General features: G+C 48.6%; 1 protein-coding gene across 2 annotated transcripts; it reads left to right on the top strand.

Moving 5' to 3' along the window:
* Window positions 1–67: 67 nt before the first annotated feature.
* On the top strand, window positions 68–15,309 carry AGO4 (argonaute RISC component 4). Of its 2 annotated transcripts, none has more exons than XM_052698644.1 (18): window positions 68–189; window positions 4,144–4,309; window positions 4,771–4,891; window positions 5,073–5,254; window positions 5,621–5,757; window positions 5,837–5,971; window positions 6,142–6,229; window positions 6,610–6,757; window positions 6,836–6,955; window positions 7,173–7,301; window positions 7,466–7,599; window positions 8,007–8,191; window positions 8,772–8,931; window positions 9,359–9,674; window positions 9,873–10,007; window positions 10,785–10,886; window positions 11,113–11,312; window positions 11,411–15,309. In XM_052698644.1, the coding sequence occupies exons 3-18, from the start codon at window positions 4,787–4,789 to the stop codon at window positions 11,517–11,519; spliced, it is 2,385 nt and encodes a 794-aa protein (XP_052554604.1). In that variant the 5' UTR covers window positions 68–189; window positions 4,144–4,309; window positions 4,771–4,786; the 3' UTR covers window positions 11,520–15,309. The 2 variants fall into 2 exon arrangements, with proteins under 2 accessions (XP_052554604.1, XP_052554603.1); XM_052698643.1 differs by lacking the exon at window positions 68–189 and adding an exon at window positions 1,067–1,172.
* Window positions 15,310–15,726: the final 417 nt, after the last annotated feature.

Raw genomic sequence — 15,726 nt, forward strand, 5'->3', positions numbered from 1 at the left:
TCCCGCTCTCCCCGTGGCGGCGCTCTCCCGGTCAGGGCGGAGCGAGGCGCCCGGTGTGCGGAGCTGCGTGAGGTCCTTCGGCTGTCCTCAGCCGTGGGGCGCGTGTGGGAGCCCCGGTGCTGGGCCTGCGGAGGTCGTAGCCACACCGTAACCCGAACCCGCGCGGTGTGTGATCCGGCTCACAAATAGGTATGACGGGTCTGTACGTTGTAGAACATAAAATGATTTGTATTTTTTTTTTTTTCGTTGAAGTCAAATAACAGTCAAGTGCTGCCTGTCCTGAGGGGGAAGGAAAGGAAAAACAAAACAAAACTTCAGAGGCGTTTGGTCACGGATCTGTGGGAGATACGGATCTTTGTGGTGGTTCCCGTATCCCCAACGCACCTTAGAACGGAGGGAGCGAGAAAAGCAAACGCGATCTGCAGAGAGGCTGCGGGGCGGCCCGGCATCTCTGTTACCTTACGGCTGCCCCCGAACAGAACCGGCCTTTGGGTCCCCGTCCCCTAATCGTGAATGAAGGCGGCGTTCTGAGGAGGGGAATTAAGAAAATTAAAAAAAAAAAAAAAAAAAAAAAAAGGAGCGGGAGGGGAAGCTGTGCGGCGAACGGGAGCGGAGCCGCGCTGTGAGGCGGCGCCGTGAGAGGGGCGGGGCGGAGCGGGGCCGCGCGCTCACCTGTTGAAGGCCGCGCCGGCGCTCGAAGAGTGCGTAGCGACGTGCGCGCCCCCGCCGGCAGGGGGCGTTGCGCGTGCGCGAGCCGGCGGCGCCGAGCGGCGTGGAGGGGGCGCTTCTTCCTCCTCCTCCTCCTGCTGCTGGGCCGGCGGCGGGGGGCGCGCACGGCGGGAGGCGGCGCGTGCTGGCGGCGGCGGCGGGGGCGCGCTCGGGCTCGGCGGCGCAGCGGGGGGATCGTGGGGATCGTTTGCGCCGCCGCTCGGGGAAGCGGAGCTCCGGCAGCGCGCCCCGCCGCAACCCCCCCCCGGCCGCCGCCGCTCCCCCCACCGCCGCCGCTCCCCCGGTTTCCGTGTCGGGTCCCCGCCCCGGAGCCAATATTCCCGAGATCAAGCGTTACGCGGCGGCGGCGGCGGCGGCGGCGGGGCCCGGGGCGGCCGGCGGGGCCGGGGGAGACCGCAGCGAGGCCGCCGCCGCTGCCGCCGCCATGGAAGCACTGGGACCCGGTGAGAGACGCGGGCGGGGCGGGGGTTGGACGAGGCCCGGCGGGGCCGTGCGAGCGCGGGGACGAGGAGAAGGAAGCGGAGGCCGCGGCACGGTGCCGCTCGGACGGTGGCTGCGCCGGCGCGGCCGGGCCCGGGAGCCGCTGCAGGCCGCTGGGCCGCGGGGAGCGCAGGGAGCGCTGCGAACGGAAAGGATCGGCGTGGAACGGGCCGCCAAGTCCGCGGGAAGTTTGCGGGGCTGAGCTGTCAGTGGGGCGCGGCGCGTCCTTGGGGGTGGGCGGCTGTGAGGCTGAGGTGGGCCGTGCCGGGTGTTGTGTCGGTCCGCAGCCTTTGGCTGAACGCTGGTGCTGTTCTGCATGGGGTGTTTTCCCACTTGTGTTTCTTTACTGAAGTGTGACTTATCTTGGTGCAGTTATTGGGGTAATTGTTAATTTCGTTGAAATATGAAACGTTTATTGACACCGAGGGAACTGGGCTTGTTTAGCGTAGAGCTGAGAAGGCTCCGGGGAGACCTCGTGGTTGCCATCCAGTACTTGAAGGGAGCAGATAAACAGGAGGGGAACGGCTGTTTGTAAGGGTGGATGGTGACAGGACAAGGGGGAATGGCTTTAAACTGAGACAGAGGAGGTTTAGATTGGATTGGAGGAAGTTTTTCACCCAGAGGGTGGTGAAGCACTGGAACAGGTTGCCCAAGGAGGCTGTGGATGCTCCATCCCTGCAGGCATTCAAGGCCAGGCTGGATGTGGCTCTGGGCAGCCTGGTCTGCTGGTTGGAGACCTGCACACAGCAGGGGGTTGGAACTGGATGAGCATTGAGCTCCTGTGCAACCCAGGCCATTCTGTGATAATTGTAGGGTTAGGAAGGACCTCCAGAGACCATGGAGTCCAACCCCCTGCAAAGCAGAGCCCTGCCGCTCTGAACTCTGCTGTTAAGATAGCAGAGGTTTCTGACAGTCTGCTCTGCAGCTGCACCATGCAGTGTGTCCACACCAGCTGCCTGCACTGCAGGATCCTCTTTTGGCTCTGTAGAGTGTACTTCCTGTCTGAAGTAACATCTTGAGGTGTCAGAGCCTGTAAATGTCACACAGTGGAAGAAATGAAGAGAAATAGTGCATATGAACCTCATCAGGCTGATGGGGCAGAAATCCCAATAAAATCAGGGTGGTCTGCAAGGAGGCTTTTAACTTATTCTCCAGAATCCTTTGAGAAGTAACTCTAGAAAGGAGAAGGTTGCACTTCCTTTCGTCAGTGCTGACCTCCTGACAGCCATGTCTGCCCACAGAACTTGTCAATACGAGGCAGGAAAATGGGTAAATATAGTTGTCATTTAATCTCTTGTGGGAGGTCAGTGCTTGCACTTACTTCAGGCTAATTAGCGCAGGATTAATGGATCATCTCTCCCGTATCCAAATAAGCACTGCAAACTTTGATTGCCCTTGATGATTCACACTTGTCGAGATAGCTGTAGCTTTTTGAGGTGCCGACTGCTCCCTACGAGCAGTTCAGCTGTGCTCCTGGCCTGGTGGCAATTACTTATGCAGGTGCAGAGCCAGCAATGCATCGTGTGGGACGTCTGCACCCAAACAGCCACAGTGCTGCAGCAGCTTTGGCACGGATGTGTCAGTGGGCTCCAGCTGCTCTGAGCCATTCTGCTTCCAGCCGTTCTGAGGTCGGTGCCCTCGGGTGGAATTTCAGTGTGATGGCCATCGCTTGGCTTATAAACCCGAGTGCAGAAGGCTCCTTTCATTTGGTCTTAGCTTTAGTTCAGGATTGTGTTAAGCTTATTGTTGCACACTGAGGTGTACCCAAATATGAGCTTCATCCTCCTACGGCTTATCTGCTTCTCTTCTCTTCTGGTATAAGCTCTGAGCCCTTGATTTAAATGGATACTGGCAGGTTGACACTTTTGATACTGAACTTGCCCTTAGTTTTATTGTTACTTCATTGCTGCTCTTTTACTCTGCTTTGCTGCTCAAGAACAGAGGGAAGAAACACTGATCACACTGCGTGCTGGCAGATACAGACAAAAGCCATGAAAAGATCAACTCTGCTTTAAATGCAGTGTGGGTTGTGATAGATTGAACAACAACAGAAAGTGTTTAATCTTGTTAATATGGTATCTCAGATCTCAGCACTTCGAGGAATTTACCTGAAGCCTTACCCAGTGACCAGCTTGCAGGGAGTGCCTTTTTAAGCCTCTCCTGATTTCTTCCTTTGAGCTCCTTCTGCAGCCATTACCTTTGCCCAAATAAATTACCTTCTCCACACGTGTTAGGAGTCTGTACCTGTCTGTATGCTTGCTCCATTGCTCTTCAGAAGAAAGCCTAAGCCATACCTCATTCCTTTCATTGTGTTAGAACTTGAAATCGGGTGGAATTCTGCTCCAGGGGAGAAGTGTTTCATTGTTAATAGAAGCGATGTGTTCATGATGTGAGGGAAACAACCCAACTGGTTTTTTAGCCTGGATCCAACGTGGAGATATGTCTTAAGTTTGGATTAGAGTAAAAGATCTATCTTACTCATTTCTAGATTACAGCAACTTTCAGGTAGAAATTGGGAATGTATTTCATCTGAAGTTTAAGCCCATAATGAAAAGGTGCGGCTTTTGGCTGGTTCTAGAAATGATGTTAGTAGTACAGTTATCTTTCCTTATGTAAGAATAGATAATATGTAAATGTGTAGGTTCCATCTGGGGACTGTCGAGTTCATAAACCACAGTTTTGGATAAATGTCACTACAATTCAGAGAGTGAATTGTGGCATTAACCTACACACACATGCTTTAGGGAGCACGTTTTCCACTTGGAAGTTGAGAGCTGCTGGGAGGCCGTGGGCTGCTTGCAATGCTCCGTCTGCAGGCGTGGGGAGCCCTGTAAGGTTCCTTTTCACCATGCCAGAAGGACGTTCCAGCTGAATACACCTGAAAAGATGCTGCACTGAGTGACAGCTCTCTTCTGTATTTGTTTGACTTTGCAGGGCCCCCAACAAGCCTTTTCCAGCCCCCCCGTCGCCCAGGCTTGGGAACTGTTGGGAAGCCCATCCGCCTCCTGGCCAACCATTTCCAGGTGCAGATCCCTAAGATCGACGTTTATCACTATGACGTGGATATCAAACCAGAAAAACGACCCCGAAGAGTGAACAGGTAGGATCTGCTTCATGGTCGTGACACAGTTGTGTCATCTGTTATACAAAGATGTCTGTTAGCAGCTGAGGTGAGGGAGTTCTGCTCGTACATTGATGGGAGTGTTTTAGGTGTCGGTGCCTGTCAGTAGAGCCCCAATGAAGAGCACCCCAGCTCACCCCAGGGCAGATGCTTGTACCTGTTGGTGAACAGTTCTTCAGATGGCGCTGCCTGTACTGAGTGCATCTCTTCTGACATCAGAGAGTTTGGACAAGTGCCTTGCATATTTATATTGACACTTCAGGGTCTGAACCTGGAGGTGACTTACAACAGTCAGCAGCAGAGACTAACAGTGTGTTTTGGTGCATTGTAACTTCTCCTACCTTGATCCATTAAGAAAACATAGAAAAGGCATTTGAAACCACATCAGACCATTGCTGATTTTCCTGTTCTCCGACCTAACTTGCTACATCCCTCTGCAGGGAGGTGGTGGATACTATGGTGAGGCACTTCAAGATGCAGATATTTGGTGACCGGCAGCCTGGATACGATGGGAAGAGGAACATGTACACTGCACACCCATTACCCATCGGCAGGGACAGAGTGAGTGTTACTGTGAGCAGCTCAAACCTCGTGCAGGAAACTGCCAGGGTGCCATTGGAAGTGTTTTTATTGGCAGTGGGTGGTGGTGGTGTTGTTATAACGTTGCTTAGCAGTGTAACATAATGTTATGGAAGTCTGCTGCAGTCCTTAACAAAAGCTTCTGCTTGGCTTTATCTGGAAGGTGGATATGGAGGTGACGCTTCCAGGAGAGGGGAAGGACCAGACTTTTAAAGTGTCCATTCAGTGGGTGTCAGTCGTCAGCCTTCAGATGCTGTTGGAAGCTCTGGCAGGGCATTTGAACGAAGTTCCTGAAGATTCTGTGCAGGCACTGGATGTAATCACCCGGCACCTTCCCTCCATGAGGTGGGTACTTGAGGTGTCTGCAGAACTGGTCAGTCTTGTCTCTGTCTTACGTTTCTGTTAGCTGCTGTTCTGCTGTTACCCCTTCGTACTGCAGAAGGGTTGAGGGAAGCTGTTGTGTAATTCAACACCTGCATTACAAATCTGCACTAGCATAGGGATATTTGATCTGAACTCAAGACTTGTATCTGCTGGTCGTGTTTCCAACTGGAATTTGCTATAGGATTTCCACCGGCTCTGCTCGGCTTTTATATGCTTGCCACGAGTTAGCTCTAAAGTTCTGGTGTGCCACAGAAGCGTGTTTCAAACACCCAACTTGAGGAAAGTCTGTTGGAAAGGGATGCTCAAATGAATTATTCCCTTTTTCAGGTATACTCCTGTGGGTCGCTCCTTCTTCTCCCCCCCTGAAGGCTATTACCACCCTCTGGGGGGTGGCAGGGAGGTGTGGTTTGGTTTCCACCAGTCTGTCAGACCTGCCATGTGGAACATGATGCTCAACATTGATGGTATGTAGGCAGTTGAGTCTCATTAATGTAATGGAGTTTGTGCTGCTTCTGAATTAAATATCCTCTTCTTTTATTGTAGTATCAGCAACTGCTTTCTATCGTGCTCAGCCTATCATTGAGTTCATGTGTGAGGTCTTGGACATTCAGAACATCAATGAACAAACCAAGCCTCTGACAGACTCCCAGCGTGTCAAGTTTACCAAAGAAATCAGAGGTAAAGGCTTGTTCTAAAGCCACTGCATCGAAATGCTGTCAATTTATTGTTGTTGTAGTGAGAATTTACGAGGCACTTGGGAAGGTGACCTTTCCTGTTTGCTCTCATCTTTCCCAAAGGTGATTCCCATGTCTGATTCTATTTAGGTGATTTTTATTTTGGGTTTCCAGGTCTGAAAGTAGAGGTTACTCACTGTGGCCAGATGAAGAGAAAATACCGAGTTTGCAATGTTACTCGTCGACCAGCCAGTCATCAGACGTACGTATGCCAGCACCTTGTGATGAGTTTTAAGATCTGGGATCGTTTTGATTTGTTATTTGTACAAGAAAAGTTGATTCTGAAGGGGAAAGAGCTGTGTGGATTTGAAATTGTGTTCAGCCTTAACAGGGCAGAGAAGTAATGTGGATTTAGGCACCTGCTTTATTTCCATCAGAACAAGAGAATAGAAGAGTTATCAAAGACTATAACTTTATAAATAGCTCTGATGGATTGAAATGCTATCATTAAGGAGAAATCCAGGAGCTAAGTACATAATTGTTTTAAGCATTTCTACTCTGGATTAACTTTCCGCTCTTCTTTTCCCCTTTCAAGATCTAAAACAACAACAACAAACTAACCAGAGCAAATATCCTTCATAGGTTTCCCCTGCAGTTGGAAAACGGGCAGGCTATGGAGTGTACAGTAGCTCAGTATTTTAAGCAGAAGTACAGTCTGCAGCTAAAATATCCTCATCTTCCCTGTCTGCAAGTAGGACAGGAGCAGAAACACACGTACCTACCGCTTGAGGTGAGGACCTGACTTGCTCTTGCATTGTGTTGTCCTTTGTTAAATGCTGTGGTGCCACTGTTCACTGTTCCTGTGCAGGTGTGTAACATCGTGGCAGGCCAGAGGTGCATCAAGAAGCTCACAGACAATCAGACATCAACCATGATAAAAGCGACTGCGAGATCGGCGCCGGACCGGCAGGAAGAAATCAGCAGACTCGTAAGTGCAGCTTTGAGCTGACAGCCTGCGTCTGTGAGCGTGACTTTGAGAAGCACTGGTGCATATGTAATGATAACCAGATGAGCCAAGAATTGCAGAAGATCAAAAAATCTGACTTCTGTAAACTAAATCCTTTTAAACAGAAAAGCTGTTGCAAAGAAGACAGAGCCAGCTGAAACGCTAGGTGCAGTTACACAGATACTTCTCTTGTCACCAGGTGAAAAGTAACAGTATGGTTGGTGGACCTGATCCATATCTGAAGGAGTTTGGTATTGTTGTCCATAATGAAATGACTGAGTTGACAGGCAGAGTTTTGCCAGCGCCAATGCTGCAATATGGAGGCAGGGTGAGTCTTCCAGGTCTTGTGAAATACCTTGTTCTGAGGGTGCTGAAATTCATTAAAGGTTCCATGTTATCTTCTCACAAGGATTGCTTTTGTGTGAACTCTGGTTGGCTGTAGACAAAACCAGGCAGCATTTTATTTTTAATTTGCCTTTGGTTTTTACCTAGAACAAGACTGTGGCCACACCAAACCAAGGTGTGTGGGACATGAGAGGGAAACAGTTCTATGCTGGCATTGAGATTAAAGTTTGGGCTGTTGCCTGTTTTGCTCCTCAAAAACAATGCAGGGAAGATTTACTAAAGTAAGTATTTTCCTCTTTATTCAGGATACCTGTTTCAGGGTTTATTTTCCTCATATTTTTGAAAGATGATATGCAGTGTCAGTTAATGATGCATCTAACAGTAAAAAGAGGAGATGATAGTTCTGCAGTGCCTTAAATGTGTGCTGCTTGGGAGGAGGCTTAAACAAAGTTCATAACTGAATTGGCTGGCCAGGAGAGCAGCAATTCCCTTACCACTGAGGTTACATTTCAGGTTGTGGAGACTGCATTCAGATTCTGTCTAATGCTGTTTTTACAGAGAACTGATGATGATCTTTTATTCCGAAATCTGAACTACTTATAATTGATAGAATGTGATCAGTAGAATTAACAGGAAAGTGGAAGGTGGTGAAAAGACCAGGCTGCATCCACTTGTGTTTTATTCACAGGAGTTTTACAGACCAGCTGCGTAAGATCTCCAAGGACGCAGGGATGCCGATCCAGGGCCAGCCCTGTTTCTGTAAATATGCCCAGGGTGCAGACAGTGTGGAGCCCATGTTTAAACATCTAAAACTGACTTATGTTGGCCTGCAGCTGATCGTGGTGATTCTTCCCGGCAAGACACCCGTGTATGGTATGTGGAAGCTGTGAAGTGTTAAGGAGTTGCGTGGCAAGCGGGCATCTCATCATGCATTCATTGGTAGGAGGGAGACAAAGCAGGCAATGCCTTTTGTATTGTATATACAATGCTTTAATTGTATTTTGGAGATAGGATTATCAGTCCTCAGTGGGGTAGAATCGTAGTTTAGAGTTGGAAGAGACCTTTGAAGGTCCAGCTCCCCTGCAGTGAGCAGCAGCATCCATAGTTCAGTCAGGTTGCTCAGACCATGGCCCTGAACGTCCCCAGGGGCAGAGCATCCACCACACCTCTGGGCAGCGTGCTCCAGTGCCTCCCCACACTCAGCATAGAAGAACCTTCCTCATATCCAACCTAAATCTCCCCTTTTTAAATCTGAAACCGTTTTCCCTTGTCCTCTCACCACACGCCCTTTGGAAAGGTACAAAGTGCTCGTGCATTCCTGAAGAGCAGGCTGAGACTTTGTCAGGAGCCCTTAGGGGTTTGACCCAGTGTGACACCTGGGGAAAAACAAGAGGAAGATGGTGGAACTGATGGCTTCGTGTAACTGGATCCATTGTCCTGTTTTCTGTCACAGCTGAAGTAAAGCGGGTTGGTGACACTCTTCTTGGCATGGCCACTCAGTGCGTTCAGGTAAAGAACGTGGTGAAAACCTCACCACAAACGCTGTCCAACCTGTGTCTGAAAATAAATGCAAAGCTCGGAGGAATCAACAATGTGCTCGTACCTCATCAAAGGTAAGATGAGATTTAGTGCTTTCCTTGAAGTCTGAATTATCAAACAAAATTCTGGCAGTCTGTTTTGCTGCCTTTCAAAATCATGAGTTCATTAGAAATACCTGCAGACTGAAGAGGGCATTTTCTTGCCTTTTCCTGTCCTCAGTCTGCCTTTTTCTCTCACCACTTCCATGACCGTACTGTATTTCCTTCCAAACTGGAAGAGGAATGAGACGTTGAGGTGTGGTAAATGCTTGTGAGTTTGTCTGCCTTTGATCCTTCTTCTTTTGCTTTCGCTTTCTGTTTTGTCTGGAATAGATTGAGGCAGACACCTTCATCTTTAAAGACCTGGAATGGTTTTGGATATGCCTTCCTCGGTTGTCTTTTTCTCCTTCCTCATCCCCTTTCTTTACATTATTATTAAATAAACCTCAATCGTATCAAACAGGCCCTCAGTGTTCCAGCAGCCGGTGATCTTTCTGGGAGCAGACGTCACTCACCCTCCTGCTGGGGATGGAAAGAAGCCTTCCATAGCTGCTGTGGTGGGCAGCATGGACGGCCATCCCAGCCGGTACTGCGCCACGGTGCGGGTGCAGACCTCCCGCCAGGAGACCTCGCAGGAGCTGCTGTACAGCCAGGAGGTGATCCAGGACCTGACAAACATGGTGCGGGAGCTGCTGATACAGTTCTACAAGTCCACGCGTTTCAAGCCGACGAGAATCATTTACTACAGAGGAGGAGTGTCAGAAGGGCAGATGAAGCAGGTACTGTCTGATGATTTGGTGCTGTGAAGGGGTTGGCCTTGATGCTGCATGTGTGGGATGCGATTTGCAGTTACGTTTTGTTTTCCTGCCTAGACAGAAGGTAAAGTTATCCTGGCTGATTGTGCTCCTTGTGAAGTGGCATTTATATCTGGAAAGAAAAATACCGCATGCACTAATTGTTACATCTTCTGTGTCCAGGTAGCTTGGCCAGAACTTATAGCAATCCGAAAGGCCTGTATTAGTTTGGAAGAAGACTACAGACCAGGAATAACCTACATTGTTGTGCAGAAAAGGCATCACACCAGGCTGTTCTGTGCTGACAAAACTGAAAGGGCAAGTATTGTTGGGTTCTTCAGTAAGGAGGTGATGGGGACGTGAATGGGAACGTAGGTGTTTGGCTGATGGGGTGGAATCCATCTCACCCACTGGCAGTGAACTGATTTGTACAAACAGAAGCAGTTCTGTGTTGGAGCAGGCTTTTCTGTGAGACCAAAATAGCTGGTTCCTCCTGCTTTTTACTGCTCTACATCAGACAGTTTGTTCCCAGCCCCTTTTGGAGTGAGCACACTCAGTATCTCTGGAGCTGTAACCTGATTTTTGTAGCCTTTTGATTCCCAACACGAGCTCATTGCTCAGTCAGTTGTCTGTCCTGTTTTAGATGCATCTGTAAGGTTTGCCTGTGTCACAAATCCGTGAGCCAACTAAGGAACCTTTTTTGGAAATGTCTTCATCTTGTGTTTGCTAGAAGAAGATGCATCTGTGGGGTGTGATTGCAAACAAGGGCGTGAAGCCTGTTTCAGAAAGCCTGCATCTTTTCATATTCTAAAATACTTTATTCCACTCTGCAATTTTAATGGTGCTGGCAAGAATTTCATTTTTCTCTGGTCATGCACCAACTGGATTTGGCCAAGTTCCTTACAGTGAACCCACAGAGAACATTTTCATTCCTCCTATGTAAGTTACCTAAATTTCCCCACATCTTTCAGCTATAAATTCTCAGCCTGCTGTGAGTAGCGCCTACCTGAGGAGGTATTTTTGGATCACTTCTAAAGGAAGGAAAAAAAAACCAACCAAAAAACCTACGGGCTAATAATGAACTTTCCACATTAGGTGGGTAAGAGTGGCAACGTACCAGCGGGCACCACTGTGGACAGCACCATCACGCATCCCTCTGAATTTGACTTTTACCTCTGCAGCCACGCGGGAATTCAGGTAATGCTGCAGCTCTGCCGTGCTCAGGCTGTGGGGCTGAATCCTGACCGCTGTCCCGATGAGTTGATGTGGCTTTCATTTCTAGTTTGGCACATTTACAGTTGCAGCAGTTTGGTGAGTGCCTGCTTGGCGCTTGCACTTAAGTACTGCTAGAAGGAGCAGCGTTCAGATACCTCCTGTGATTTTGCTGATGCTCTCTGGCTGAACTGTTGTCTCTTCTCCGCAGGGAACCAGCCGGCCCTCGCACTACCAGGTCCTGTGGGATGACAACTGTTTCACTGCAGATGAGCTACAGCTGCTGACCTATCAGCTGTGTCACACCTACGTGCGCTGTACGCGATCAGTCTCTATTCCAGCACCTGCATACTATGCCAGACTGGTGGCATTCAGGGCTAGGTACCATCTTGTGGACAAGGATCACGACAGGTAAGGGGCTGCACCTCGCCGTCTCGGTAGCCAGACAGTGGACCTGGATCACAGGCTCAGCTGTTCACGGTTCTCTGTATGTGTCTGCATTTTTACAGTGCTGAAGGCAGCCACGTGTCAGGACAGAGTAATGGCCGTGATCCTCAGGCTCTGGCAAAGGCAGTGCAGATCCACCACGATACTCAACATACCATGTATTTTGCTTGAGAGCGTTTGGGAAGATGAGGCAAAGCCAACAACTCGTTCAGTCCTGACGTGTTGTCAATGCCTACTGCTCTCGCTAGGGCCCTTTCTTTCAGACTGCCCACTACCAGCAGCTCTGAACGGTCGCACTGAATCTGGACTGCAAACAATGTCTGATGCACCGACACAATTGAGCCATTCGTTCCGTTCTTTTACGTAATAGAAATTCATAGACTGTCTTTTCTGATGCATTGGACTGAATTTTTACCTCAAAGCGCAAAAGGCCGATCACCCCGACGTTTTTAAAGGACTTGGCACGAAAGGTTTCTATGGAATATTTTGCTAGCGATGGTCTTTAGGTTCCCTTCTCACCCCATGAGTTGATGGTGACGAGTGATTCTCCGTCCTCAGGCGCTGCTTAGTGACTGCGTAGTATGGCGAAACTCCTCCAGTTCGATGTCATTGTTCTCTTGTGTGGGGCCATAGATTTTTTTAATGGAGATTTTAGACTTCACTACTGTAAATGCCTTTTAACAGACGTAACTTTCACAGGTCTTGCAGTTTTAGTCGGTTTTACTAATGACCTTTTTAACCTGCAGACTCGGGCTGCAAAGCAATTGCACTATTCTGCCAGTCCAGACCGGTGGTTCCTGCTCTGTGAATGTGGTGATGCCTGTCAGCAGGATTTCATTGTAACGGCTACCAGTAACACTGCCCTGGTCTCGTAACAAACACTGAACCATCGTTTTCTCCCCCTCTAAAAAAAGAAAAAAAAAAAAAAAGGATTTAAAAAAAAAAAAAGAGAAAAAAAAAAAAGAGAAAAAAAAAAAAAAAGCAAAAAAAAAAAATTAGCTTTTAGATATTTTGCAGACTTTTACAAAAGTGCCCACTTTATGCTGCTGTGTGGTTTGATAAATCGAAGTGATTTTAACACTTTTTTCTCGTAGGAGGTTGAACTTTGGCAATAAATATTTGTTTTCTAAGCCCCCCCCCCCCCCCCCCCCCCCCCACCGGTGTAGTTTTCTAGCTGAGGGTTGTGCATGAGTGACCCCACGTTCTCGTGTCGTTTTCTGAGCACACAATTTGGCAGATTCTGAAAAACTGAGGAGAAAAGACGCACTTCCATGCTTTTGTTTTCCTTGAAGAGTTCTTTTGAACTGCTTTATATCCACTGTTGGTGTCCTGTCCGCAGCTTTTCGTGTAGGTTTGGAGCTGGGTGTTGTGCGTAGGAAAGGCTCGCCCAGCTGGGCAGTGCGCCGTGTTGTGTGACAGGCAACCTGAGGACTTGAACCAGCATTTCAGACTTCTTCCCCTGGGATTCTGGGTTGCACACACAACTGCGTTCAGCAGCACGATTAATCACCCTAACGCTCGTTATTCCGCTTCCGTCCCAGCCTGTAGAAATTAGGGTTGTAAAATCTGCTTGGCTTTGCTCAGCTGCAGTGCGCCGTGAAGAAGAGGGGCTTGGTTTTGCCTTTGGGATCCGTAAAGGTAGAGCGTGAAGAGTAGGTTCCTCTTCAGCGTTAATTAGCGTTAATGAGCACAGATTAACAGCGTGCTCCTAAGCTGAGTAGAGCTGGCGCCTCTCCTTGGATCACAGTGTGAGAAGCCCAGCCATTGCACTGTGCTCTCTGATGCTTGCGTGGGGTTTGCTGCTAAGTTGTCTGCTGTTCCAAAGCTGAGGAACCGGCCCCTCAGATCAGCAATAGGAAATGCTGTTTCCTTCGGTCATTAAGCTTGTAAATAAATGGAAGTTTACATTTCTAAATGCTGGTTGTTCTTCAGTTGTACCACAGTACACTGAACGTAGTCTTCAAACGGTTCTCTGACCTTCTTTCAGATAGGATGTCGCATTCAATTAAGTTTAAACTTGTTCTTTTTTTCTGTTCAGATGGGACTGAAGCAAACTCTGCTCCTGGCACGTGTAGTCAATGAGTTTAGGTTGGAAAAAGATGCTTTTTTTTGTTTGTTTTTTGCTTTTATTTTTAAAGAATACCTCACTTGTGTAATAAAATCAGGACATGTGGGTGGGAGGCTGACCGCTGCTCCAGCTAGATGGCTGCTTTCTCAGTACTCGTTCAGGGAGAATACCAAAAAAAACCGCTTTTTTGGAATGAACTCTGACTGACCCAACACACGTGGAGAACTTTGGCACCTTGGAAAGAAGCTGAGCGCCCTTTTTGAGTTCTAGGATCAAAGACGGCTGTTTGGGTTTGTGCACTAGGCAGGAAGGGGGCCGGTTTCATCGAGGGTGCGTGAGATGTATGGAGTTTTATCACCAGGCGGTTTGTTGTCCGGTGCCAAGCGCTCCCAGTTCGCATGGAGCCAAGCGAGAGCCTCTCTTCTGTTTGCCTGCGACTGCACGGGGCGTTTGAGCTCAGGCAGTGCAGGTTGCTGGGGATTCCCATCCCTGGAGGTGCTGTGGATGGCGGCCCTGGGCAGCCTGAGCTGGGGGCAGCGGCCCGTGGCAGGGCTGGGGGCTGGGGGGCACGAAGGCCCCGTCCAACCCAACCGTTCTGTGATGCTGTGTCAGATCTCAGCTGGCTTTGGGAAGCACAGCGAGAAGCCAAACTCAGCCTGGTGTTAAAACACCCCTGCAAAGAAAAGGAAAAGACAAAAGGATTCTGCTAAGGGTGCAGTGCTGTCACTTGGAGCAGGGAGCGCTGAAGTTCAGGACTGCTGCTTGGTGATGAGATCCAAGTTTTGGCAATACTGTCCTATGCAGGTCTGAAAGCTGAGTCTGGAGGTTGGGCTTGGTGATCTGAGTTGTGATGCATGTGTCAATCAATGGGAAGATGTGCATTCTGTAGGTGTAGTTTTAAGGTGTTTTTGTTTCGTTTTTGTTCTTTTTATAAATAAAGCCTGTTGGCCACTGTTTAGCTATGTGGTGTGGAGGATTTTAAATGTAGCAAAGTTTAAAGAGTTGGGGAAGGGGATGGTTGATATTTAATACAAAAAAAAAAAAAAAAAAAAGGGGGGGGGGGAGGCAGAAATCCCATGTTCAAACCAGTTCTGCTTGCTTTGTGAACAGCTGAATTCTGAACAAGCTCTGGCAGTCGCTCGTTTGCCTGTCTGCACCATTCCAACAGCCTGGCTTCTCTCTCGTTGCTGTGAGCTGCATCCAGAGGGCATGCAGAGGTGCTGACATCAGGCACGTTGCTTCCTGCAGCGCTTCCCTTGTCCAGGCGCAGTGTCAGAGTTGTTTGCCCTGTACCAACAGCTTTGCTCTTCACTTGGTGAAGGCACGTTTGTTCAGATGGCGTTCAACAGAACCTTCCCCCCAAACTACCTTTGTGGATGTGCTGTAGGATTTTTCTTGCTCAATAGCAAGGGAGTAAGCTCTGCTTTCATTTTAAGAAGGCGGGCTTTGGAGGGCATTGTATCAATACTGTTTCAACTGCAAGGTTTTTTCCTTGTGCATTTGAGGAAAGATCTTGTGATATCACTTACAGGTTTTCTTATACCTTGCTATTGGCGTTTTCATATTTCTATGTCTAGAGGCTGAAACTTCAGTGTAAAATGTTTGCATTTGTTCCTTTTGACCTACGATGTACTTTTCGTTTCTATATTGTTAGACTCGTAATGTTCAAACTGGTATTTTATTAACTTTGGGCTGGGTGTTTGTCTATAGCAATACGAGGTACTCCTTTGAAGCTGTTCTGGGTGGGATAGCGGCCCCATGTTGCGATGAGATGCTGGTTGTGTACAATTTGCAATGTATTATTATTATTATTTTTTTTTTAGCCTGCAGGGATATTTTGTGTTCATGTGTCCCATAATAAAATGAAAAATAAAAAGAAAAAAGAAATGGGCATTCCTGTGCCAAGTGTTGGTTTTCCTTCCCGTTCAATAACTGCAGCGTTCAGTGAGCAACCCGTAGTGGTGCCTGTAAGCAAATGTCTGACATTATTTAGCTTGGAATTGCAGCTCGTGCGTGTTGTGCACACAACAATCTTACTTGTGATGTGCTGGGAGGTGGCAAGCAGTAGAAGCAGCCATGGGTCACACCTGCACGAAAGGAGGATTTGAATTCAGTTTCCTGAGGCTGTGCTGATCAGAGAGGAGATGTTCAGAGTGGATGAACTTTTGAGTGGCTGCAGGAATGCTATCATGATGTCTGGAGAAAATGCAGTGTCAGAAGAGTCCATCTACCTGGAGGAATTATGCCACGTCCAAACGAGCAAAGGAAAGAGCTGCTCGCTTCTTCGTCTTTTCTATTTCAGGTGAGGGT

Source organism: Tympanuchus pallidicinctus, unplaced genomic scaffold, assembly GCF_026119805.1.
Source record: "Tympanuchus pallidicinctus isolate F22 unplaced genomic scaffold, pur_lepc_1.0 scaffold33, whole genome shotgun sequence".
Lineage (NCBI taxonomy): Eukaryota > Metazoa > Chordata > Aves > Galliformes > Phasianidae > Tympanuchus > Tympanuchus pallidicinctus.

Bases quoted from the DNA above. Each gene is read 5' to 3' on its own strand.
- AGO4 (XM_052698643.1), top strand. The intron at 6,956-7,172 runs GTAAGTGCAGCT...TCTTGTCACCAG, and splicing joins AGGAAGAAATCAGCAGACTC to GTGAAAAGTAACAGTATGGT. The intron at 7,302-7,465 runs GTGAGTCTTCCA...GTTTTTACCTAG, and splicing joins TGCTGCAATATGGAGGCAGG to AACAAGACTGTGGCCACACC.